Here is a 24,316-nt window from a genome sequence, read left to right on the forward strand (position 1 = left end):
ACAGACAGATCACCTGAGGTCAGGAGTTCAAGACCAGCCTGGCCAACATGGTAAAACCCAGTGTCTACCAAAAATACAAAAATTATCCAGGCATCATGGTGCATGCCTGTAACCCCAGCTACTAGGGAGGCTGAGGCACGAGAATCACTTGAACCCAGGAGACAGAGGTTGCAGTGAGCCTAGATCACACCACAGCACTGTGGCCTGGGTGACAGAGTGAGACTCTGTCAAAAAAAAAAAAAAAAAAAAAAAAAAAAGAGAGAAAGAAAGAAAGAAAAAGAACTGTACTAAGAATCTAAGAATCTAGAATCTGGCTGGGCACGGTGGCTCACGCCTGTAATCCCAGCACTTTGGGAGGCCGAGCTGGGCGGATCATGAGGTCAGGAGATCAAGACCATCCTAGCTAACACGGTGAAACCCCGTCTCTACTAAAAATATGAAACAAATTAGCCAGGCATGGTGGCGGGTGCCTGTAGTCCCAGCTACTCAGGAGGCTGAGGCAGGAGAATGGCGTGAACCCAGGAGGCAGAGCTTGCAGTGAGCCTAGATCACACCACAGCACTGTGGCCTGGGTGACAGAGTGAGACTCTGTCAAAAAAAAAAAAAAAAAAAAATCTAGAATCCCGATTATGCACTGTGACTTTTGTTTTGTTTTGTTTTGTTTTGTTTTGAGGCAGAGTCTCGCTCTGACGCCTAGGCCAACATCTTTCTTTAGAGATGGGGTCTCACTATGTTGCTCAGGCTAGTTTCGAACTTCTGGGCTCAAGTAATCCTCCTTCCTTGTCCTCCTAAAGTTCTGGGGTTACAGGCATGAGCCATTGTGCCTGACCAATCGACTCAGTTTCCACTCATCAATCATCTGAGCCTTTCCACCTCAAGGCTGGTCAGTTCTTTTCCTACTCAAACACCTTCCATGGCTCCCTGCCGCCTTTGATAATGGCCAAACCCTTTAGCCCAGCATTCAAGGATCTTTAAGAAGTCAACCCTGCAGTGGCTCACACCGGTAATCCCAGCATTTTGAGAGGCCAAGGTGGGAGGAGTGCTTGAGCCCAGGAGTTCAAGACCAGACTGGGAAATATACTGCAACCTCATCTCTAGAAAAAATTTTAAAAATTAGCCAGGTGTGGTGGCACACATCTGTGCCTGTAATCCCAGCTAGTCAGGAGGCTGAGATGTGAGAATCACTTGCGTCCAGGAGGCAGAGGCTGCAGTGAGCCAAGATCATGCCACTGCACTCCAGCCTGAGCAACAGAGCAAGATCCTGTCTGAAAAAGCAAACAAACAAAAAAATAGAAGTCAGCCCATCTGCAGCCTCAGCCCTATCTCCCTCCTCTAGTCCCTCCTTCACACCCAAGTTCAGTAGACACCTTGCAATCCTTCTGGCACTCCTTGGAGGTTCCCGGAATCCACATGAGCTTCCGCCTTCGCTTGGCAGAAACCCCCACTCCTGCCCCAACCCACACTGATGAAACTCAGTTACCCCCCCTGCATCTCCTCTGGGCTCCTAAACTGCCTGGGCTTCCCCATCAAAGTTTCCATCATAGGGCAGGAGGAGTGGCTCACACCTGTAATCCTAGCACTTTCGGAGGCCGAGGCGGATGGATCACAAGGTCAGGAGATCGAGACCATCCTGGCTAACACGGTGAAACCTCGTCTCTACCAAAAATACAAAAAATTAGCCGGGTGTGGTGGCGGGCGCCTGTAGTCCCAGCTACTCAGGAGGCTGAGGCAGGAAAATTGCTTGAACCCGGGAGGCAGAGGTTGCAACGAGCTGAGATCGCACCACTGCACTCCAGCCTGGGCGATAGAGCGAGACTCTATCTCAAAAAACAAAACAAAACAAAACAAAAACAAAGCTTCCATCACTATGAGTTGCTTGAAGTTACACAGCAAGTGAACCATTAGGGCCAAGCTCAGAATGTGGGCACCAAACTCAGCCATCCATTTATTCACTGCTCATTCATCTATCCGTCTATTCACTGAGTCAACACTCATTTCCTGAGCACCTACTGAGTTCCAGCTCCTGCTGTAAAAACAGGGAATACCACAGTGAATAAGACAGATACAACCCCGACTTTAAGGAGCTGACATTGTGGAGCAGGGAAAACACCCATTTCACACCCTCCCACCTCGGCCTCCCAAAGTGCTGGGATTACAGGCATGAGCCACCATGCCAGAGGTGACATTTAAACAGAGCCCAGACAAGGGAATGATTCAAGCCAAGCCGACTGTAGGGGGAGGGGTGCACCTGGGAGAGGAATGGTGGGTGCAAAAGCCCGGAGCTGGAAATCATCTCCCTGCGGAGGTGGATACTGGAAGGATGCAAGGGAGGCCAGTGTGGTCAGAATGGAGCCAAATGTAGTGAGCATAGCTCACTACAGCCTCCAACTCCTGGGCTCAAGTGATCCTCCCCCATCAGCCACCCAAGTAGCGGGGGAGGAAGGAGGAGACAGGTCCACGTCATGCCAGAGCAGGTTGTGCAGGTCCCCTGGTGAAAGGTGCAACAGGGACAAGTGTCTAGGGTTTGGGTGTGATATCCTGTGCTCTTTACTTGGGGTTAAACCCAGTGGCCCAGAGCTGCCTGGTGACACCTCCCTGAAAGCAGAGGAGGCTCAGGACTCGCAGCCATGGGTGCGCATATATTCCGAAAATTCCTCCAGTTGCTTCCGCAATTCTTTCTTGCTGGCATCTCCATCTGCTGGCCAAAGCATGAGGAACGTCTCCCTGCCCAGAACATAGCTGTACCTGTGGGTTACAAGAAGCAAGAAGGTGAGGAGGGCCTGGTGGCCCTGGGGACATGGGAACCTCCCTGCCTTGCCCTGTCTGACAGCCTGCCAGAGCCTTAGCTTGTAGTGTCCCTGCCCGAAGGCCTTCTCTGGTCTTCAACCCTCTTAGTCCAAATCACTGGGAATTAGTAAATGCTTCCCTGGTGGGGTGCGGTGGCTCATGGCTGTAACCCCAGGATTTTGGGAGGCCAAGGTGGGCGGATCACTTGAGGCCAGGAGTTCGAGACCAGCCTGGCCAACATGATGAAACACCGTCTGTACTAAAAATACCAAAACTAGCCAGGCGTGGTGGCGCATGCCTGTAATCCCAGCTACTACTTGGGAGGCTGAGGCTGGAGAATCACTTGGAACCTCCAGCAAAAATTGTGGAACTGAGGGCTGGGTTGAGGGTAAGGAAGAGGGCCCAGGCTTGAGTTCCTAGGACAGGTGGAGCCCCTCACGCACTCAGATTTGATTCTCCACAGGTCTGACGTCTGGCCCATGATAAGGTACGATTCCTGTTCTTGCAACCCAAGGGAGTCGTGGCAGGTGGCATGGGAGACGAATTTCTTCATGGCAAGGGGTGTGGCAGGATCCGTACCTGGAGAAAACCCAGTGTGTGCGCGCGTACAAGGTCTGACCCTCCCACACAATGGGAACCCCAGGGTAGGCCCACAGGGTGACCCCACACTGAGATTCTTCCTTTGTCACCTGGGACATACCACTCTTAATGATGTCTTCCAGCTGCATGTTGTAATAGACATAAGAGTTGGAGGCAGAGACCTCCACAGATTCCAGCTTTGTCTTGTACACTGGGGAAGGGGGAGGGCAGAAGGGTGTCGTGTTGGCATTCGGCCTGCAAGTGGGCTCTGCCTGTCCCCTGCGGCTCCCCACACTCACCAAAATCCACGCCTGCCTCACATGCTGTTGTCTGGAGCTCCTCCTGCCTCAATTGGCCACTGGGCTTCTGCAGGGATGGGCACTGTCCTGCAGGGTCAGGTGAGCGGCTGCACTGGCTGCACTGGGACAGGGGACTTCCTCCTATTAAGCCCCCACCCTCCCTCCCTTCAGCCCCCAGGCCTGGGTCTCTGGATCTGGCCCTTCTAGTCTGTGGAGCTCTCTCTCTGTCTCTCTTTCTTTTTCTTTTTCCTTCCTCCTTCCTTTCTTTTCCTTCTCTCTCTCATTATTATTATTATTTTTTAAGACATGAAGTCTCACTATGTTGCCCCGGCTGGTCTCAAATTCCTAGGCCGAAGCAATCCTCTCACCTTGGCCTCCCAAAGTGTTGGGACAACAGGTGTGAGCCATCATACTTGGCCTATTTATTTATTTATTTTTTTGAGACAGAGTCTCGCTGTGTTGCCCAGGCTGGATTGCAGTGGTATGATCTCAGCTCACTGCAGCCTCCACCTCCCAGGTTCAAGCGATTCTCGTACCTCGGTCTCCCAAGTAACTGGGACTACAGGCATGCACCAACATGCTTAGCTAAGTTTTGTATTTTCAGTAGAGATGGAATTTCACCATGTTGACCAGGCCGGTCTTGAACTCCTGACCTCAAGTGATCCACCCACCTTGGCTCCCAAAATGCTGGGATTACAGGTGTAAGCCACTGAGCCCGGCTTTTTAAAGTTTATTTTTGAGAGAAGGTCTTGTTGTATCACCGTGGCCGGAGTGCAGTGGCATAAGCATAGCTCACTACAGCCTCCAACTCCTGGGTTCAAGTGATTCTCCTGCCTCAGCCGCCCAAGTAGCTGGGGCTACAGGTACTTACCACCACTCCTGGCTAATTTTTTTTTTTTTTTTAATTTTTTTGTAGAGATGGGGTCTCACTCTGTTGCCCAGGCTGATCTGGAACTCCTGGCCTCAAGCCATCCTCCTCCCAAAGTGCTGGGATTACAGGCATAAGCCACCATGCCCAGCGTCTGTCTCTCTTTTTGGTCACTTTCTTGTCTATTTCTCCTGTCTTTGTCGCTTTGTGTCTTTCTCTCTGTCTCAATGTCATTTGATCCTTGGCAGTGCGAGTGTGTGTGTGTGACAAGCTTTGTCTCTCTGTGCCTTCTTTCTGTCTCTCTTTGCCTCTGTCTCTTTCTCTTTCTGTCTAAACTTAGGCCAGACTACATCCAGGAGGAGGCTCCTGGATCCACCCCCCACAACCTGGCAGCCCCAGCCTGGCGGCATGGGGCTCACCCTCGGCACATCTCACCCTCTGCACATCTGCAGACGTCTTTGTGGCAGATCTTTCGCAGGGAAGATTGCTCTGTAGGCAGGTTGTAGAAAGTGCTGCACCTCTGGGCTGTGGATGGAGGGTGCAGGGGTTGAGTGGGGTGCATTGTCTTGGCCAGTGTTCCTGGGGGTTCAGTGCCTACCTGGCCTAGTCTTCACCTGCTCTGGGCCCTGGTCTTGTCTTCCCCATCCTCCAAAGTCCAGGCTCCCTCCTGCCTCTCCTTGTCACTGGGCTGTGCCTTCCAGGTCCTCCCAGACCTTCCCCTCTTCCTGGCCCTGCCCACTGCAAACCTCACGTTGAAGGGCCCTGGCCAGCCACCTCTGTCGACAGGCCACGCCCACTCAAAAGAGCCTGCCCCTTCCCCACCAATTCCCAGCAGGCCACGCCCAGTCCCCTTTCAACTTTGCCCCATCTCCTTCCTGTTCCCACCCACGAAGGTCACTCCAATAAGACCACGCCCCTTATGTCCACCCAGACCCAGCCCCCTTTTGGTAATTCCCAGTCTCTCATCGCCTGGCACCTGGCCCTGTCTTTTGCAGGCCTCATCCCCATGCACGGGACTCCTCCTTACAAGGCTCGTAGTAGTCGTAGATAGTGACCAGGGCGGCCTGCAGGAACTCCGCCTGCAGCATCCTGTGAACCCGAAAGCCCAGCACCGTGTTTTTCTCATGGGAGAGCTGGAGAGAACAGAGTCCTGTCTGAGCCGACCAGGGCCACTGACTGTGGGGCACTGACCTTGTGGCACTGACTACGAGGCCTTGGCTGTTGGCATTGGCCATGACCACAGACCATGTGACCTTGACCACAGGAATCACAACCAGAGGAGCTGACCTCAGAGGGCCTGGCTCTCTGCAAAACCCACCCAGGGGACTGACCTTGGGTTCTCCAGCCCCCGGGGTGCCCACACATCTCTGGCGGAGGGCACCCAGCCCCTCTCACCTTTTCCAGGTAGAGGACAACGGTGCTGTCACTGGTACTTGTCTTGGTTTCGTACTGAAAGGCGTACCTCTCCACATCACTCGTGAGCTGGGGCAGAGAGTGGAGACTGGAGGGTGGCTGACATTTCCAAGGCCCCTAGCCCTAGAGCTCCAGCCTTTGTCCAGTCAACCTCACGGTAGAGGAAACTGAGTCCCAAGCAGGGAAAAGATTTGGTTGAGGCCATGCAGGGAGTCATCCAGAAGTGACGATGGGGCATTAACCCAGGAGCCTTGATTTGAGTAGACACTGCCCTGCACCCATGTGGGAAGTATGGGGAAAGTTGCTGAGGAAGCCTGTAGGTGGGGTCTGCGTTACCTGTTTGAGGTCATCCTGGTTGGGGTAGAAGCCAGTGAGCAGGGAGACCTCCATGATGGTCATTGTGGCCTCTCGATTGTTCTAGAACCTGGAAGTTCACAGCCCCAGTCTTCCCCCACTGTCCTCCCGTCTCTCTCTCCATCCCCCCGACTGCTATTGTCTCTGGCTTGGACTAGTGCAGTAGCCTCCTCCCAGGTCTCCCCATATCCCCTTTGCCACTCACAACACAGATCTTTAGCAAGCAGAAATCTGACTACCTGCCTCCTTGCTTCAATTACCAAATGCCTTGCCTCAATCCTGACACCCTTCCACGTCACACCCTCCCACCTCAGCCTCCATTCGATCACCGTTAGCCTTGTTCCCTCTCCTGCCATCGGGCCTTTGCACATGCTGTTCACTCAGCCTGGAATCTTCGCCCCTGCCTCTTCACCTGAAACACCTCTCATGTTTTCCATCTCAGCTGATGTATCACTCCCTCTGGGATGTATCTTCCCTCTGGGAAGCCTTCCCCAACCTACACCCCACACACCAGATCATTCTTTTTTTTTGAGACAGGGTCACCCAGGCTGGAGCACAGTGGTTCAATCATGGCTCACTGTAGCCTCAGCTTCCTGGGCTCAAGTGATTCTCCTGTCTCAGGCTCATGAGTAGCTGAGACTATAGACATGCACCCCCACTCCTAGCTAATTTTAAATTTTATTATTTATTTATTTATTTATTTATTTATTTTTAAGAGATGAAGTCTTTCTGTGTTGCCCTGGCTGGCCTCAAACTCCTGGGGTCAAGTGATCCTCTCAGCTTCCCAAAGTGCTGGGATTATAGGCATGAGCCACCACGCCAGGCCCAGATCATTCTCTGATTTGCCTCCCATGGCTCTGTAAACCTCTCCTTTGCCACATGAAATCACATTTGCCATTTCACATTGGTTCTGTATGATAATTTGATGATTGTCTGTCTCTCCTGATAGACTGTGGGCTTCGCCAGGGCAGGGAGAGGCTGCCTTGCTCATAGCTGGGTCCCTAGCTCCAAGAACAGGGCCTGTCACAGAGTAGGTGCCCACTAATGTTTCTATCTGAAGCAAACTTGGGCAAGGGAGGTATGGACAGGGCAGGACTGGGGTGGGAGCTGGGGTGACTGGAGCAAATGAGAACCACGGGGACAGCTTCAGGGCTTGGAGCCAGCTCCGGGCATCTGAGTCACGGAGCATGTCAGCTGAGGTAGAGCCTGTCATCTGAGGTAGAGCCTGTCATCTGAGGACATGCAGACATGGCAGGAGGCAGGGACAGAATGGGGGACAGACATGGAGAGGTAAGCTTGGCTGGTTCCCACTGTCCACTCAGTACACAAGGAAGGCCGCTAAGGAATCTGGATAGCAGAAAGCGAGAGCTTCCTCCCGCCCAGTTCAAGATCCTGGTGCCCTGACCTTGTTTCCATCCTGAGCCGAAAGGTCTCATCTCCCTTTTTATTTTCTGCAGAGAGAAGGCAGCAGTTTAGAGGCTGGGGAGCACAGTGATCAAGTGCACAGTCTCTGGAGCCAGCTTCTTGGATTCAAATCCTGCCTCTGCTGTGTGACTTTGAGCAAGTTGCTTAACTTCTCTGTGCTTTGGTTTACTCATCCATAAGGGGGGATCATAATGTTCCCAACCCAATAGGGTTGTGGTGAGGATTAAGTAAGTTAATATAAGTAAAGCCCTCAGCATGGTGCCTGATCGGTGCTTTGTAACTATTTTTTTTTTTTTTTTTTTTTTTTTTTTTTTTTTTTGAGACGGAGTCTCGCTCTGTCGCCCAGGCTGGAGTGCAGTGGCCGGATCTCAGCTCACTGCAAGCTCCGCCTCCCGGGTTCACGCCATTCTCCTGCCTCAGCCTCCCGAGTAGCTGGGACTACAGGCGCCACCACCTCGCCCGGCTAGTTTTTGTATTTTTTAGTAGAGACGAGGTTTCACCGTGTTTGCCAGGATGGTCTCGAACTCCTGACCTCGTGATCCGCCCGTCTCGGCCTCCCAAAGTGCTGGGATTACAGGCTTGAGCCACCGCGCCCGGCCTGTGCTTTGTAACTATTATTATTATTGTTATTATTATTAAGAAATCAAGCAACAACCAAAACCTTGGCAATGTTTAGTCCCTAAAATTCATGGAACTGGTGAGGGTTGTTCCTCTTACTCCTACAGTGAACTCCCAATAGTCCTCTCTCCTTCTTGGTGCCCCAGGCTGGGAACTGTGGAATCCAACTATTTCTCTGATATTTTTCTTTTGAAAGAGGGTCTCACTCTGTTGCCCAGGCTAGAGTATAATGGCGCAATCATGGTTCACTGCAGCCTCCACCTCCTGGGCTCAAGTGATCCTCCCACCTCAACTTCCTGAGTAGCTGGAACCACAGGCATGCATCACCATGCCCAACTAATTTTTTGTAGAGATGGGGTCTCACTATGCTACCCGGGCTGGTCTTGAATTCCTGAGCTCAAGCGATCCTCCTGCCTCAGCCTCCCAAAGTGTTAGATAGCAGGCATGAGCCACTGTGCCTGGCCCGCTAATATCTGATAGTCTCTAGAGTCCCTAATCTGGCTCGGCCTCCATCGTCTCCTGCAGGACCAATGCAGTCACATCCTTCCTGGTCACCTGGCTCCCACCCTTACCTTCTAGAGTGGTCAGATCAGAGGGAGCCTGTGCAAACCTGTGCTAGGTCACGTCCCTCCTCTGTTTGGAACCTTCCATGCCCCACCTTACTCAGAACAAAAGCCAAAGTCCTCACTGTGGCTAACAAGTCCCTACACCGTCTTCCCCCATCACCTTTCCAACTTCTTCTCCTAAAACTCTACCCTGTAAAGCTCCTCCTGTAGCCACACCAGGCTTACCTTCTAAGACACTGTGGAGAGTTGCATTCAGGTGGTACAGGTTGCAGTTGTCCTCCCAGGACTCTGAGGACTTGTGGTACATGGTCAGAATCTGCCGGGCCAGGAAAGGGGACTGTCAGAGCCCTTCCCCACCCACTGCCTTTCCTCTGCACCCCAATCCTTGACTTCCCAAGTCTCTGGCCATGTGGGGAATTTACTGCAAGATCGCCCCCCTCCCCCGACCCCATCAATTCCTAGGTGCAGTGGCCAGAGCAGTGTCTGGAGTCTAGACCAGCTCTGTGTAAAATAACTTTATGCGATAACAGAAATGGTCCCATTTGGCATTGTCCAGTGTGGCAGCCGTTAGCCACATGTGGCTACCGAACACTTGAAATGTGGCTAGTTTGATGGAGAAACTGAATTTTGAATTTTATTTAATTTTAACCCATTCACAGAGGCTTGAAGAAAGGCATGACTTGCTCAGGGTCATATAACAAAGGCACATAACAAAGGCAGAGATTCAACCATGACTCCACTGTCTGGAACATGACACCAGACTACCTTTTGGTGAACAAAAGAGCTGTCATATGTCCCAAACTGCTGGGATTACAGCCCCAGGCATATGTCACGGGGCTGGAAGATGTCATGGATGTCAGGCCGGGCATGGTGGCTCATGCCTATAATCCCAGCACTTTGGGAGGCCAAGGCGGTTAGATTACTTCAGGTCAGGAGTTTGAGACCAGCCTGGCCAATAAGATGAAACCCCATCTCTACTAAAAATACAAAAATTTGCCGGGCGTGCTGCTATGCACCTGTAGTCCCAGCTACTCAGGAAGCTGAGGCAAGAGAATCACTTGAACCTGGGAGGCAGAGGTTGCAGTGAGCCAAGATCACGCCACTGCACTCCAGCCTGGCAACAGAGCGAGACTCCATCTCAAAAAAAAAAAAAAAAAAAAAAAAAAAAAAAAAAAATCATGGATGTCATCCCAGCACTCAGCCTCCCAAAGTGCTGGGATTGCAGGCATGAATCACAATGACTGGCCTATATTTATTTATTTAGGTTATAAATAAATAATAATATTAGTATAATATATTACTATTTATTTATTTATTTTGACACAGAGCCTTGCTCTGTCGCCCAGGCTGGAGTGCAGTGGCGCAATCTCAGCTCAGTGCAAGCTCTGCCTCCCAGGTTCACGCCATTCCCCTGCCTCAGTCTCCCCAGCAGCTGGGAATACAGGTGCACATCGCCACGCTCAGCTAATTTTTTGTATTTTTAGTAGAGACGGGGTTTCACCCTGTTAGCCAGGATGGTTTCTATCTCCTGATCTTGTGATCCACCCGCCTTGGCCTCCCAAAGTGATGAGATTACAGGCGTGAGCCACCGCGCCCAGCCTGAAAGAGAGAGTGTTACCTTGCCTTGATCTTGGACTTCCCATCTTCCAGAACTGTGAGTGATAAATTTCTCCCTCTCTCTTTCTCCTTTCTTACTTGTCTTTCTTCCTCCCTCCCTCCCTCCCTCTCTCTCTCTCTCTTTCTCTCTCTCTCTCTCTTTCCTTCCTTCCTTCCTTCCTTCCTTTCTTCCTTTCTCCTCCTCCTCCTCCTCTCTCTCTCTTTCTTTTCTTTCTTCTTTCTTTCTGACAGAGTTTTGCTCTGGTCACCCAGACTGGGGTGCAACGGCTCAATCTTGGCGCATTTCAACCTCTGCCTCCTGTGTTCAAGTGATTCTCCTGCCTCAGCCTCCTGAGTAACTGGGACTATAGGTGCCTGCTACCATGCTTGGTTAACTTTCATATTTTTTGTAGAGACAAGGTTTCACCACATTGACTAGGCTAGTCTCGAACTCCTGACCTTAGGTGATCCTCCCCCTTCGGCCTCACAAACTGCTGGGATTACAGGCGTGAGCCACCGTGCCCAGCCAAGCCACTGCACCTGGCCATTCTTTCTTGCTTTCTTTCTTTCCTTTCTTTTCTTTCTTCTCTTTCTCTTCCTTCCTTTGAGATAGACTCTTACTCTGTCATTTAGGGGAGAATGCAAAGTCTTGATCACGACTCACTGCAACTTCCACCTCCTGGGCTCAAGCAATCCTCCCACCTCAGCCTCTTGAGTAGCTGTGACTATAGACATGTGCCACCACGCCCAGCTAATTTTTCAATTTTTTGTAGAGACAGTCTCACTCTGTTGCCCCAGTGCATCTTGAACTCCTGGACTCAAGCGATTCTCCCGCCTGGGCCTCTCAAAATGCTGGGATTGCAGGCATGAGCCACCATGCTGGGCCAATTTCTGTTGTTTATAAGCCACCCAGTCTATTTTGCTGTAGCAGCCTGAACAGACTAATACAGTTGAATACAAAACTTACCGAGATGGTGCCTCTCCTGTTGCCACTGGCTTTGATCTCTAGGTCATCCCGGGCAAGGAACTGAAGAGAACAAAGAGGAAGATTTAAGGATGGAGGAAGCAGCAAAGTGAGGGTCAAGTGTAGGGAGATGTGAGGCCTGAACACTCACCAGGGCCTCGGTTATTGCCTAACCTGGGACCTGGTGATTCATTTTCCATCTCTCTCCACGCAGATGGTTTTGTTTTTCCCTCTTCAGAGATCATTTGTGGTGTCTACACTATCATAGATCAACTGGAACTGCTCATTCAGCCTGTTTTGTTTGTTTGTTTGTTTGTTTTTGAGACCAGGTCTCAGTCTGTAGCCCAGGCTGGAGTGTAGTGGTGCGATCTCGGCTCACCTCGGTGCGCCTCTGCCTCCTGGTCTTAAGCGATCCTCCTGTCTTAGCCTCCAAAGTAGCTAGGACTACAGGTGTGTGCCACCACACCTAGCTAATTTTTTTTTTTTTTTTTTTTTTTTGTATTTTTTTGTAGTGACAGGATCTAACTATGTTGCCCATGCTGGTCTTGAACTCCTGACCTCAAGTGATCCACCCACCTTGGACTCCCAGAGTATTAGGATTACAAGCGTGAGCCACCAAGTCCAGCCTAAGGCTGTGTCTTTTTTTTTTTTTTTTTTTTTTTGAGACAGAGACTCGCTTTGTTGCCCAGGCTGGAGTGCAGTGGCATGATCCCGGTTCACTGCAACTTCTGTCTCCTGGGTTCAAGTGATTCTCCTTCCTCAGCCTTCTGAGTAGTTGGGACTACAGGCTTGTGCTGTCACGCCCAGCTAATTTTGATATTTTTAGTAGAGATGGGGTTTCACCATGTTGGCCAGGCTGGTCTTGAACTCCTGACCTCAGATTATCTGCACGCCTCAGCTCAGGCTGTGTCCTAATGTGCATCCCTGGAATCTGTTCTCTTTGGAGCATTTCCAACTTTCTCTGTGCGCGGAGCTCCCATGAGCCCCTTCTCACTGGCACCTCTGCACCTGTCTTTATTTGTCTTTGCCTTTTAAAATTGATGCATAATGGGCTGGGTGCAGTGGCTCATGCCTGAAATCCTAGCACTTTGGGAGGCCGAGGCGGGTGGACCATCTGAGGTCAGGAGTTCAAGCAGCCTGGCCAACATGGTGAAACCCCGTCTTTATTAAAAAATACAAAAATTAGCTGAGGGTGGTGGCAGGTGCCTGTAATCTCAGCTACTCGGGAGGCGGAGGCAGGAGAATCACTTGACCCCAGGAAGCAGAGCCTGCAGTGAGCTAAGACTGTGCCACTGCACTCCAGCCTGGGCAACAGAGTAGGACACTGTCTCTAAAAAACAAAAAATAACAAAAAAAAAGGGAAAAAAAAGAAAAAAAGAAAAAGAAAAGGAAAGAAAAAAATTACAGCCAATCACTCAAATCTCATTGCCTATAAGATCAAATCTTATCGCCTATAGGATCAAGTCCTAATTCTTGCCATGGCCTCCCAGCCTTCTGCTGAGCTCTGCCAGCCTTCAAGCCTCCTAATAGCCTGCTTTATTTGCTGTTCTCCCTTCTGACCATTCCTGTGCCTGAGTGGCTCCGGGTCTCCACTCTATGCTGTTCCCTATGTCAGAAACACTCTTCCTCAGCTGGGCGTGGTGGCTCATGCCTGTAATCCCAGCAATTTGGGAGGCCAAGGCGGGCAGATCACATGAGGCTAGGATTTCGAGACCAGCCTGGCCACCATGGTGAAACCCCATTTCTACTAAAACTACAAAACTTAGCTGAGCCCGGTGGTGTGTGCCTGTAATCCCAGCTACTGGGGAGGCTGACACAGGTGACACAGGAGAATCACTTGAACCCCGGAGATGGAGGTTTCAGTGAGGCAAGATCACGCCGCTGCACTCCAGCCTGGGTGACTGAGTGAGACTCTGTCTCAACAACAACAACAACAACAAAGACAACAACAATAACAACAAAAAGAAACACTCTCCCCTCCCTCTGCTTTCTTCATCCTGACAACGATTTATCCAGGGACATCCACTTAACAACGCGTGACTTTAGATGAGTTGTTTCCCTTCTTTTCTTTTTTCGTAGAGATGGAGTCTCACTATGTTGCCCAGCATGTCGTTTCTTTTCATTTATTTATTTATTTATTTATTTATTTATTTATTTATTTATTTCTTGAGCACCGCGCCCGGCCCTATTTATTTATTTTATTTTATTTTATTTTATTTTATTTTATTTTGAGATGGAGTCTCACTCTGCCACCCAGGTGCGATCCCAGGTCACTACAACTTCCTCCTCCTCCTGGGTTCAAGTGATTCTCCTGCCTCAGCCTCCCGAATAGCTGGGATTACAGGCATGCACCACCATGCCCGGGTAATTTTTGTATTTTTAGTAGAGATGGGGTTTCACTACATTGACCAGGCTGGTCTCAAACTCCTGACCTCAGGTGATCCACCGACCTCGGCCTCCGAAAGTGCTGGGATTACAGGTGTGAGTCACGTCACCCGGCCCATTTTCTTCTAGATCTTATGGAATCTTCTAGATTCCATAAGAGCAGGGACCATGGATCTTTCATAACATAACCTCAATGCCTAGGAGAGTCTTTGATGCATAGTAGATGCTCAGGAAATGTTGATGGAATAGAAGAACCAATATATAGCCGGGCACGGTGGCTCAAGCCTCTAATCCCAGCACTTTGGGAGGCCGAGATGGGTGGATCACAAGGTCAGGAGATCGGGACCATCCTGGCTACCACGGTGAAACCCCGTCTCTACTAAAAAATACAAAAAACTAGCCGGGCAAGGTGGCGGGCGCCTGTAGTCCCAGCTACTCGGGAGGCTGAGGCAGAAGAATGGCATAAACCTGGGAGGCGGAGCTTGCAGTGAGCTGAGATCCGGCCACTGCACTCCAGCCTGGGCGACAGAGCGAGACTCCGTCTCAAAAAAAAAAAAAAAAAAAAAAAAAAAAAAAAAAAAAATTGACAGTATAGCCACATTTCTATCGCTTATGATATCTTGGGGTGTGAGGAGAGAGACCAGCAGGGACATGACGCTTCGCCTCATCTCCAATGTCATCTCTGCGTGTACTCTGGCCTGCCCCTTAGTGACATACCTTTGCTGACCGCTGTTGGTAGGCATTGTTGTGATCAATGTGCCAATTCACATTCAGGGCTTTCTTGGGGGCGCTGATCTGGACGTGGAGATCCTGGACGCCCTGGAAGGGGACAGCTTCGCGGAAGCGGGTCAGAGCTTCAAGGGCCACCACCGTGGTCTGAGTGTTGGAATGGGGCGGGGAGGTAGGGGAATGTGGATCAGCACCACAGACAGCACTCGAGAAACCATCGGCCGGCGTGTCAGCACCACGGACAGCCCCCCACACTCCCGCGTTGGACTAGTCGCGTCAGCATCTCGGCTAGCGACTCTGGCCCTCACCTCCCGGGGGTCCCCGTCATCTGGGTGGACCCGAAGCCTCCTCCCAGCTCCCGCTTCTCTAGTTGCCACTTGGCGATGGCGTGCGTCTCATTGTACCGGCCCAGCTCCAGCTTCTGCATGAGCGCATAGGCTGTGGCCTCAATGGTGTACAGGGAGCCGAGGTTCTGTTCATCCACCGGCCAGTGGGTTTTGTCTAGAAACAGGGACGTCCGCCTTGTCACCCAGAGCTGGGTCTACCCACCGTAACCTGCCCTCTCCTTGTGTCATCTGGCCCAGTTTTCTCATCTGCCATCTTATTGATCACCTACTTTATTTTATTTTGTAGAGATGGAGGAGTGGGGTGGGGAGTTCTCATTATGTTGTCGATGTTGGTTTTGAACTCCTGGCTCAAGCCATTCTCTCACCTCGACCTCCCAAAGTGTTGGGATTATAGGCGTGAGCCACCGTGCCCAGTCCTGATCACCTACTTTATGTGAAGCTCTTTGCTGAGAAAACGCGGACATCCAATTTTCAGAACGACCCTAGGAGATGGGATCTATTTTCCGATGGGGAAATTGAGTTTCAAAAAAAAGTTCCCGGCCGGGCGCGGTGGCTCAAGCCTGTAATCCCAGCACTTTGGGAGGCCGAGACGGGCGGATCACGAGGTCAGGAGATCGAGACCATCCTGGCTAACACGGTGAAACCCCGTCTCTACTAAAAAATACAAAAAACTAGCCGGGCGAGGTGGCGGGCGCCTGTAGTCCCAGCTACTCTGGTGGCTGAGGCAGGAGAATGGCGTGAACCCGGGTGGCGGAGCTTGCAGTGAGCTGAGGTCCGGGCCCTGCACTCTCAGCCCGGGCGACAGAGCGAGACTCCATCTCAAAAAAAAAAAAAAAAAAAAAAAAAAGTTCCTGGCTGGGGCCGGGGCTTACACCTGTAATCTCAGAACTTTGGGAGGCCAAGGCAGGCAGATCACCTGAGGAGTTCGAGACCAGTCTGGCCAACATGGTGAAACCCCGTTTCTACTAAAATTACAAAAAAATTAGCCAGCTGTGCTGGTGGGTGCCTGTAATCCCAGCTACTCAGGAGGCTGAGGCAGGAGAATCGCTCAAACCTGGGAGGCAGATGTTGCAGTGAGCCGAGATCTCACCACTTCACTCTAGCCTGGGTGACAGAGCCAGACTCTGTTTCAAAAAAAAAAAAGAAAAATCCGGATGCGGTGGTTCACGCCTGTAATCCCAGCATGTTGGGAGGCTGAGGTGGGCAGATCATGAGGTCAGGAGTTCGAGACCAGCCTGGCCAATATGGTGAAACCCTGTCTCTACTAAAAATACAAAAAGTAGCCGGACATGGTGGACTTGCCTGCAGTCCCAGTTACTCAGGAGGCTGAGGCAGAAGAATCACTTGAACCCAGGAGGCGGAGGTTGCAGTGAGCTGAGATCATGCTACTATACTCCAGCCTGGGCGACAGAGCAAGACTCCGTCTCAAAAAAAAAAAAAAAGAAGGTCATGTCAGGGCCAGAGGTGATGGCTCATGCCCGTAATCCCAGTACTTTGGGGGACAAAGACAGGCAGATCACATGAGGTCAGGAGTTCGAGACTAGCCTGGGCAACATGGCAAAACCCTGCCTCTACTAAAACTACAAAACTTAGCCAAGCATGGTGGTGCGTGCCTGTAGTCCCAGCTACTCAGGAAGCTGAGGCAGGAGGATCTCTTGAACCCAGGAGGCAGAGGTTGCAGTGAGCCGAGATTTCGCCACTGCACTTCAGCCAGGGCAACAGAGCGAGACTCCATCCCAAAAAAAAAAAAAAAAAAAAAAAAAATTAGCCGGGAATGGTGGTTTGCACCTTTAGTCCCAGCCACTGAGGAGGCTAAGGCAAGGGGACTCTTGAGCTCAGAAGTTTGAGGCTGTAATGAGCTATGATTGTGCCACTGCATTCCAGTCTGGGCAACAGAGCAAGATCCTGTCTCTAAAAATAATAATAGGCTGAACCCAGGAGGCAGAGGCAGTGAGCCGAGATCGTGCTACTGCACTCCAGCTGAGGCTCATGTCTGTAATCCCAGAACTTTGGGAGGCCGAGGCAGGCAGATCACTTAAGGTCAGGAGTTTGAGACCAGCCTGGACAACATGGTGAAACCCCATCTACTAAAACAAAAATGTACAAATTAGCTGAATCTGGTGGCACATGCCTGTAATCTCAGCTACTCGGGTGGCTGAGGCATAAGAATCGCTTGAACCCAGGAGATGGAGGTTGCAGTGAGTTGAGATCATGCCACTACATTCCCGTCTGGGTGACAGAGGGGAACTCTGTCTCAAAATAATAAATAGTAATAATAATAATTTGGCCTGTTGCTTGCAGAGAGGGCAGCAAAAGTGCTTTTTGGAGGAGAGTTGGAGGAGCCTATGAGTGGTTAAGTGTGAATACTGAGAAAGTAGTGGTGGGGTGAGGCCTAGGAGGTGATACAGACAAAGATAGCTGTGAGCTACAGCAGGTGTTTGAGCAGGGGAGAGACCTGCCAGACTGCGTTTGAAAGACATTTCTGGATGCTGGTGTGAGGGGACTCTTGGTGGAGATGGGTGTGCAAGCTGGGGAGGACTCAGTGCCCGAGGGAGGAGGGACAGGGCAGGCCACTGCTTGATGTGGGGATGAGGAAGAGTGTGAGGTGGTTCAGACCTGGGTGGGGATGTGATCCTTGGCACAGAGCCTCAGCTCTTTCCTGTTCTCATTCTGCCCAAGAGCAGTTTGAGAGCCTGAAATTTCCGTCTTAGCACACAGAGTCCCTGGGATTTGTTTGAATGACCCGGGCAGGGAGGGGTGTGATCACCTGCATGGATGTCATGACCACGGGACCCTCCTCCAGGAAGTGCCCGTCCTCTGCCTGCCTGTCGGTGATGATCCAGTTGGCCATGTCACAGAGAGAGGACAGGCTAAGCACTTGCGTCGTCATTGTAGAGTAGGCCAGGGCAAAGACACGGAACACATAGCTTGTGAGCCTGTCAGGAGAGGGCGAAGGTGACACCTGCGAATGGCAGCCAAGGGGGCTCTGGGATAGGGGGAGTCTACATCATGATCCACACCATTCCATGTGGACCCCTGCCATTCGCCACTGCCCAGGTCTGCCAGTGTAGAATTCCCCAGACCCATGTGCTGGACACCCCAAGACCCCAAGACTCTACAGCGTGGATGCTCCTGAGTCATCAGACTCCAGACTGGCCCCTTGGGCTTCCAGGGTGGCAGTGGCAGGAGAGATAGGGTCATCCTCACCAGGTGCTTCCTGGGTTCCCCTTGGAGGTGTGGTAGGTGCTGTCTGAACTCCGGTGGGTCAACATCCGAGTGTAGCCTGAGGAAACAGAGCAGGGCTTTGAGGGACAGTCAGTGTTATCAGGAATAACCTGGCGGGCAGGGACTGGAGGTGACGTGGGGGTGTTACACATAGAGGTAATCTAGAGGGAGAGACCTGTTGCCCAGGTGTACTTTGGAGGGGTGTTTAGGGCCCAGGTGTAAATGAGGAGCAGGGCTCAGGAATGACTTTGAGGGACCCAGGATGCAGTTGTCTCTGAGTGTAACCCAGAAAATCTTCACCTCAGGGACTCTGGGGCAGGGCGTGCTACCCTTGGAGCTGCTGCTGGAAGAAACATAGGTATTGTTGTCCACATGTAACCTGGGAGATGGGGCAACTTGAGGGGTGCTGCGTGGGAGTTGTTGTTGTTGTTGTTTTTTGAGACGGAATTTTGCTGTGTCTCAGGCTGGAGTGCAGTGGCCGGATCTCAGCTCACTGCAAGCTCTGCCTCCTGGGTTTACGCCATTCTCCTGCCTCAGCCTCCCGAGTAGCTGGGACTACAGGTGCCCGCCACCTCGCCGGGCTAGTTTTTTTGTATTTTTTAGTAGAGACAGGGTTTCACCGTGTTAGCCAGGATGGTCTCGATCTCCTGACCTCGTGATCCGCCCGTCTCGGCCTCCCAAAGTGCTGGGATTACAGGCTTGAGCCACCGTGCCCGGCCTTTTTTTTTTTTTTTGTGACAGTCTTTCTCTATTGCCCAGGCTGGAATGCAGTGGTGCGATCTCGGCTCACTGCAACCTCCGCCTCCCGGGTTCAAGCGATTTTCCAGCTTCAGCCTCCCAAGTAGCTGGGATTACAGGCATGAGTAACCACGCCCGGCTAATTTTTGTATTTTAGTAGAGGGGGTTTCACCATGTTGGCCAGGCTGGTCTGAAACTCCTCACCTCAGGTGATCCACTCACATTGGCCTCCCAGAGTACTGGGATTACAGGCGTGAGCCACTGTGCCTGACCAGCCTAGGAGTTTTCTTGGGGGTTATTTCTTGGATGTAAACCTGGAGTGTCAGTGGGTCTGCGTCACCCAGGGGAGGTTACTTGGGGGCGTGATCTTAGATGAGTACTTCTCTGGTGTATTCTTTTTATTTATTTATTTATTTATTTATTATTTATTTTTGTATTTTTAGTAGAGACGGGTTTCCCCCGTGTTAGCCAGATGGTTCGATCTTCCTGACCTCGTGATTCCGCATCTCGGCCTCCAAAGTGCTGGGGATTACAGGCTTGAGCCACCGCACCCGGCCTCTTTTTATTTTAGTCTTGCTCTGTCACCCAGGCTATAGTACAGTGGCGCGATCTCAGCTCACTGCAACTTCTGCCTCCTGGGTTGAAGTGATTCTCTTGCCTCAGCCTCCTGAGTAGCTGGGACTACAGGGGCCCACCACCACACCTGGCTAATTTTTGTATTTTTAGTAGAGATGGGGTTTCACCATGTTGACCAGGGTGGTCTTGAACTCCTGACCTCAGATGATCCACCTGCCTCGGTCTCCCAAAGTGCTGGGATTACAGGTGTGTGCCCGGCCCTCTTTTTATTTATTTTTATTTTTTTGAGACCAAGTCTCACTCTGTCACCCAGGCTGGAGTGCAGTGGTACAATCATAGCTCACTTCAGCCTCAACCTTCCCTGGTCAAGTTATCCTCCCACGTCAGCCTCCCAAGCAGTAGCTGGGACTACAGGCATGTACTACTACACCAGGCTAATTCTTTTTTAAATATGAGGTCTCACTATGTTGCCCAGGCTAGTCTCAAACTCTGGGGCTCAAGCAATCCTCCCGCTCAGGCTCCTGAACAGCTGAGACTGCAGATGGGAACCATCATACCTAGCCAATTTAAACATTTTTTTGTACAGATGAGGGTCTCACTATATTGTCCAGGCTGGTCTCAAACTCCTGGGCTCAAGTGATCTTCCTACCTTGGCCTCCCAAAGTGCTGAGATTACAGGCATGAGCCACCAAACCCAGCCTTTCAGGTGTATTCCGAGCCTTGCTACTCATTACTTGAAGTTCCTCTGGAGGTTTACTGTTTGCTTGGAGCACTGGGGTGACAGTATCTGGATGTTACCTGTGGGATTACTGTTTGAGAAAACCTGGAGGGAAAGTTGGAGTCTGAGGGAAACCTGGGACCAATTAACTCAGAGTTCTGTGGGTGTTACTAGGGGTGTTCATCTCTAGTTGCTCCCTGGGGTGTTTGGTTGTAACCCGGGGAAGTATCAGCATACAGGTGCAACTAAGAGGCCACTGCCTGGGGTTATTCTGGGGTTTGCTGCTTGGGTGTTCCCTGGGGTTCCCTGGGAGTAGCACTGAGGGGGTGTAACCTGGGGCAGGGCCTGAGTATAACATCCTCTCGCAGCATGGCTTTTTTGGGAGATATCAGGGTGTCTGACATAAGATCGAAGCCTAGAGGTCTGGCGTGGTGGCTCACACCTGTAATCCCAGCACTTAGGGAGGCCAAGGCAGGTGGATCACCTGAGGTCACGAGTTCGAGAGCAGCCTGACCAACATGGCAAAACCCCATCTGCACTAAAAATACAAAAATTAGCCAAGTGTGGTGGGGGGCACCTGAAATTGCGCCACTGCACTCCAGCCTGGGCGACAGAGTGAGATGCCGTCTCTAAATAAGTAAACAAATAAATAAATACAAATACAAAAATTAGCCAGGCATGGTAGCGGGCACCAGTAATCCCAGTTACTCAGGAGGCTGAGGCAGGAGAATGGCTCGAATCTGGGAGGTGGAGGTTGCAGTGAGCCAAGATCATGCCAGTGCACTCCAGCCTTGGTGACAGAGCGACACTACATCGCCAAAAAAAAAAAAAAAAAGATTGAAGCCTGGGGAAGCGGTCAGGTGAAGAATTCCCATGGGTGTGTCACAGTTGGGTGATGACCTTGGGGAATTGGTACCAGGTTGTAGTCTGGGGAAGGAGTCACAGTTTGGGTGTTAATGCCTGAGGCGGGGGCTGGGGGGGTCCCATGAAGATTTCCCCAATCTTGGGGGTGCCCCAGCCACCCTCTGGGAAATCCCCAGGCACCCTCATGGAGGCCCCAAGAGGGTCCCCGCTCTCACCGCTGACAATATTCTTCATCACCTGGTCCCTGTGCTCCACCCCGACCTTGCCCCACTGGCCGGTGGCATCCAAATAGCGGGACAGGATGATGACAGGTGTCAGGGAGCTCAGCGTCTGCTCAGGGCAGCCCGTGGGGACCCGCAGCAGATGCCAAATCTCGTTGGGTGTCAGGCTGCCCACAATTGTCTCACCAAGGATGTCACCTGTCGGGTGGGTGAGTTGGGTCACCCTGGGAGTGGTCTATGCCTAAGCCACCATGGTTCACTGATGGCCCCACAGGGCCACCCCCAGCTCCTCCTGCCCTGGTGCCTCGTGGACCTTAGAGGACCCAGTGTCAGCCCTCCCCACGTTCCTGTGTCCCCCAGCACCTTGAACACTGATAAACACTTCCGCCTCCATGTCGGGTACCATGTTCAAGAACTCCTGTCTTGGCACCAGTTTTGTCTGGGTCTGACCTGAAGAACCACAACCTTCTGTGACAAGTGGGCTCTGGGGCTGGGGAAGTCAGGGTGCACAGAGCCTGGGGCTGGAGCTTGGAATCCCCACCTGGGCACACCCTCTCATGCCAACTCCTTCCTCCTCCCTAGCACAGCCCCAGGATCTCACATACCCCCTGCAGATTTCACAAGCCTTGGGGTTCCAAGACGATGCTATAGGACGTTTGCTGGATCTGACCCCCTGCCTGAGGGATGAGTTGAGGATATCAGTCAAAAGTAAAAACAGCAACCACAGTAAAAATGACAATCACAGTGATGGTGAGAAGAGGCATTGCTTGGCTGTGATAAGCACAGACTCTGGAGCCCAAATACCTGGGTTCGAATCCCAACTCTTCTGCTTCCTAGCTGTATGTCCTTGGGAAAAATTAGTTACCCTCTCTCTGCCTCAGTTTTCTCATCTGTCAAAGGGGGATTATAATAGTCCCTCACTCATAGGGTTGTTTGGAGGGCTGAATTAGTTACTTTTTTTTTTTTTGAGACAGGGTCTCATTCTGTCACCCAGGCTGGAGGCAGTGGCATGATCTCAGCTCATTGAAGCCTCCACCTCCTAAGTTCAAGGGATTCTCATGCGTCAGTGTCCTGAGTAGCTGGAATTACAGGTGCACACCACCACGCCAGGCTAATTTTGGTACTTTTAGTAGAGATAGCGTTTTGCCATGTTGGCTAGTATGGTCTTGAACTCCTGGCCTCAAGTGATTCACCTGCTTCAGCCTCCAAAAGTGCTGAGATTACAGGCATGAGCCACCACGCCTGACCTAGTTTTTTTTTTGTTTTTTTTTTTTCAGAGAAAAAAAAATTTCAGGTTGCCCAGGCTGGACTCAAATTTCTAGGCTCAAATGATCCTCCCACCTCAGCCTCCCAAATAGCTGGGAGTACATGGGGGTGCCACCACACCTGACTGAGTTAATATTCTTAAACACTTACATCTTAAGTGTTAAACATGTGTTTGTTAAGTAAATAAGGTCTTTTGTTTGTTTGTTTTTTAGAGAGAGGGTCTTGCTCTGTTGCCCAGGCTGGGGTGCAGGGGCGTGATCTCAGCTTCAGGCTCAATCTCATCGGTTCAAGCAATCCTCCCGTAGCTTCCTGAGTAACTGAGACTACCGGTGCCAGTTACTAATGCCAGGCTAATTTAAAAATTTTTTCTAGAGAGGTCTTGCTATATTGCCCAGGTTGGTCTTGAACTCATGGGCTCAAGCAATCTTCCTGCCTTGGCCTCCCAAAATACTGGGATTATAGGCATGAGCCACCAAGCCCAGCCTAATAAAGTATTTTTGATAGGCCGTACACTGGTTCTGGGTCATTTTCCCAGCTCTCTGATTATTCGTGGATATGGTGATTATCCTCATCCTGCAAGCAAGGAAATGCAGGCTCAGAAGAGAGAAGTTAAGTAAGTTGCCCAAGGTCACACAGCAGAGACAGGATTTGAACCCAGGCTTGACTCCAAAACTCCAAAGTGGGGGCTTATGACCCAACCCCCTCACATCAGTCCACTGACTAAACTTTCTTCTTCTTCTTCTTCTTCTTCTTCTTCTTCTTCTTCTTCTTCTTCTTCTTCTTCTTCTTCTTCTTCTTCTTCTTCTTCTTCTTCTTCTTTTTGAGATGGAGTCTCGCTCTGTTGCCCAGGCTGTGTGGTGCAGTGGTACAGTCTCGGCTCACTGCATCCTCCACCTCCTGGGTTTAAACAATTCTCCGGCCTCAGCCTCCCGAGTAGCTGGGACTCCAGGCGTGCACCACCATGCCCAGCTAATTTTTGTATTTTTAGCAGAGATGGAGTTTCACCATGTTGGCCAGGCTGGTCTCGAACTCCTGACCTCAGGTGATCCACCTGCCTTGGCCTCCCAAGCTGCTGAGATTATGGGTGTGAGCCACCGCGCCCGGCCAACTGATTGAACTTTCAAATCTGTTCTCTCATCTCACTCCCATCTAGAAGCCCTGTTTATCGATCCTGGGCCCACCTGCCCAGCCTGGACCTGGTGGAAGCCCCGCTGTCTGCACCAGCAGCTAGGGAGTTGGGGGTGCCCATTACCCGGACCAAGAGTGTCTTCTTCACATGGTCCTGGACCCCGTAGCCCACAGCCTTGACCTCCACGTCCACTTTGCCTATCTCCAGAGGGAGAAGCACAAAGGGTACTATCTTGGAGGAGGTGGGGGGCACGACCACCACCTGGCGGGATGGTGCTCCTGGCTTTGACGCACTGCACAGCGGCTCCTTGTGGGGGAACTCCACTCGGACCTAGGGCAGGATGGGCAAAGGGAGACGGTATTGATGTATGACGTAGTTCAGGACCCTAGGGTCACAGTCCCCTCCCCACCCTGAGATGCCCGAGTAGGTGACAGTGAAGCCTAGTGATGGGGACCACAGACCCAGCCTGAGTCAGAGTCCCATCTGCCATTTATGTGCTGTGTGACTCCAGGCAAGCCCTTTAACCTCTCTGTGTCTCAATTTCCTCATCTCTAAACCAAGAACAATAATAGTACCCATCTGATGGGGTTGTTGTGAGGTTTATATTCCTTCCTTCCTTCCTTCCTTCCTTCCTTCCTTCCTTCCTTCC

At 51.3% G+C, this 24,316-nt stretch overlaps 2 protein-coding genes across 2 annotated transcripts in view; both read right to left on the reverse strand.

The window, feature by feature from the left end:
* Positions 1–1,941: 1,941 nt before the first annotated feature.
* LOC108534570 (complement C3-like) lies at positions 1,942–6,345 on the reverse strand. Its single transcript, XM_017880032.1, has 8 exons — positions 6,283–6,345; positions 5,929–5,953; positions 5,561–5,622; positions 4,969–5,058; positions 3,666–3,786; positions 3,488–3,577; positions 3,231–3,366; positions 1,942–2,745 (listed from the first exon to the last, which is right to left on the reverse strand). Exons 1-8 carry the CDS (start codon positions 6,343–6,345, stop codon positions 2,613–2,615), a joined length of 720 nt encoding a protein of 239 aa, XP_017735521.1. The 3' UTR covers positions 1,942–2,612.
* Positions 6,346–9,163: 2,818 nt separating this feature from the next.
* The window catches only part of LOC108534599 (putative protein C3P1), a 20,826-nt gene continuing 5,673 nt past the window's right edge, over positions 9,164–24,316 (reverse strand). The window contains exons 8-16 of the mRNA XM_017880051.1: positions 23,929–23,997; positions 21,898–21,949; positions 21,636–21,722; positions 18,138–18,213; positions 17,698–17,866; positions 14,892–15,084; positions 14,572–14,730; positions 11,473–11,532; positions 9,164–9,225 (exon numbers count right to left, since the gene is read on the reverse strand). Of these exons, the coding sequence (XP_017735540.1) occupies positions 14,950–15,084; positions 17,698–17,866; positions 18,138–18,213; positions 21,636–21,722; positions 21,898–21,949; positions 23,929–23,997 (588 nt within the window). The 3' untranslated portion in view covers positions 9,164–9,225; positions 11,473–11,532; positions 14,572–14,730; positions 14,892–14,949. The remainder of the gene's footprint in view (positions 9,226–11,472; positions 11,533–14,571; positions 14,731–14,891; positions 15,085–17,697; positions 17,867–18,137; positions 18,214–21,635; positions 21,723–21,897; positions 21,950–23,928; positions 23,998–24,316) is intronic.

Source organism: Rhinopithecus bieti, unplaced genomic scaffold (genome assembly GCF_001698545.2).
Source record: "Rhinopithecus bieti isolate Rb0 unplaced genomic scaffold, ASM169854v2 scaffold_10589, whole genome shotgun sequence".
Taxonomy (NCBI): domain Eukaryota; kingdom Metazoa; phylum Chordata; class Mammalia; order Primates; family Cercopithecidae; genus Rhinopithecus; species Rhinopithecus bieti.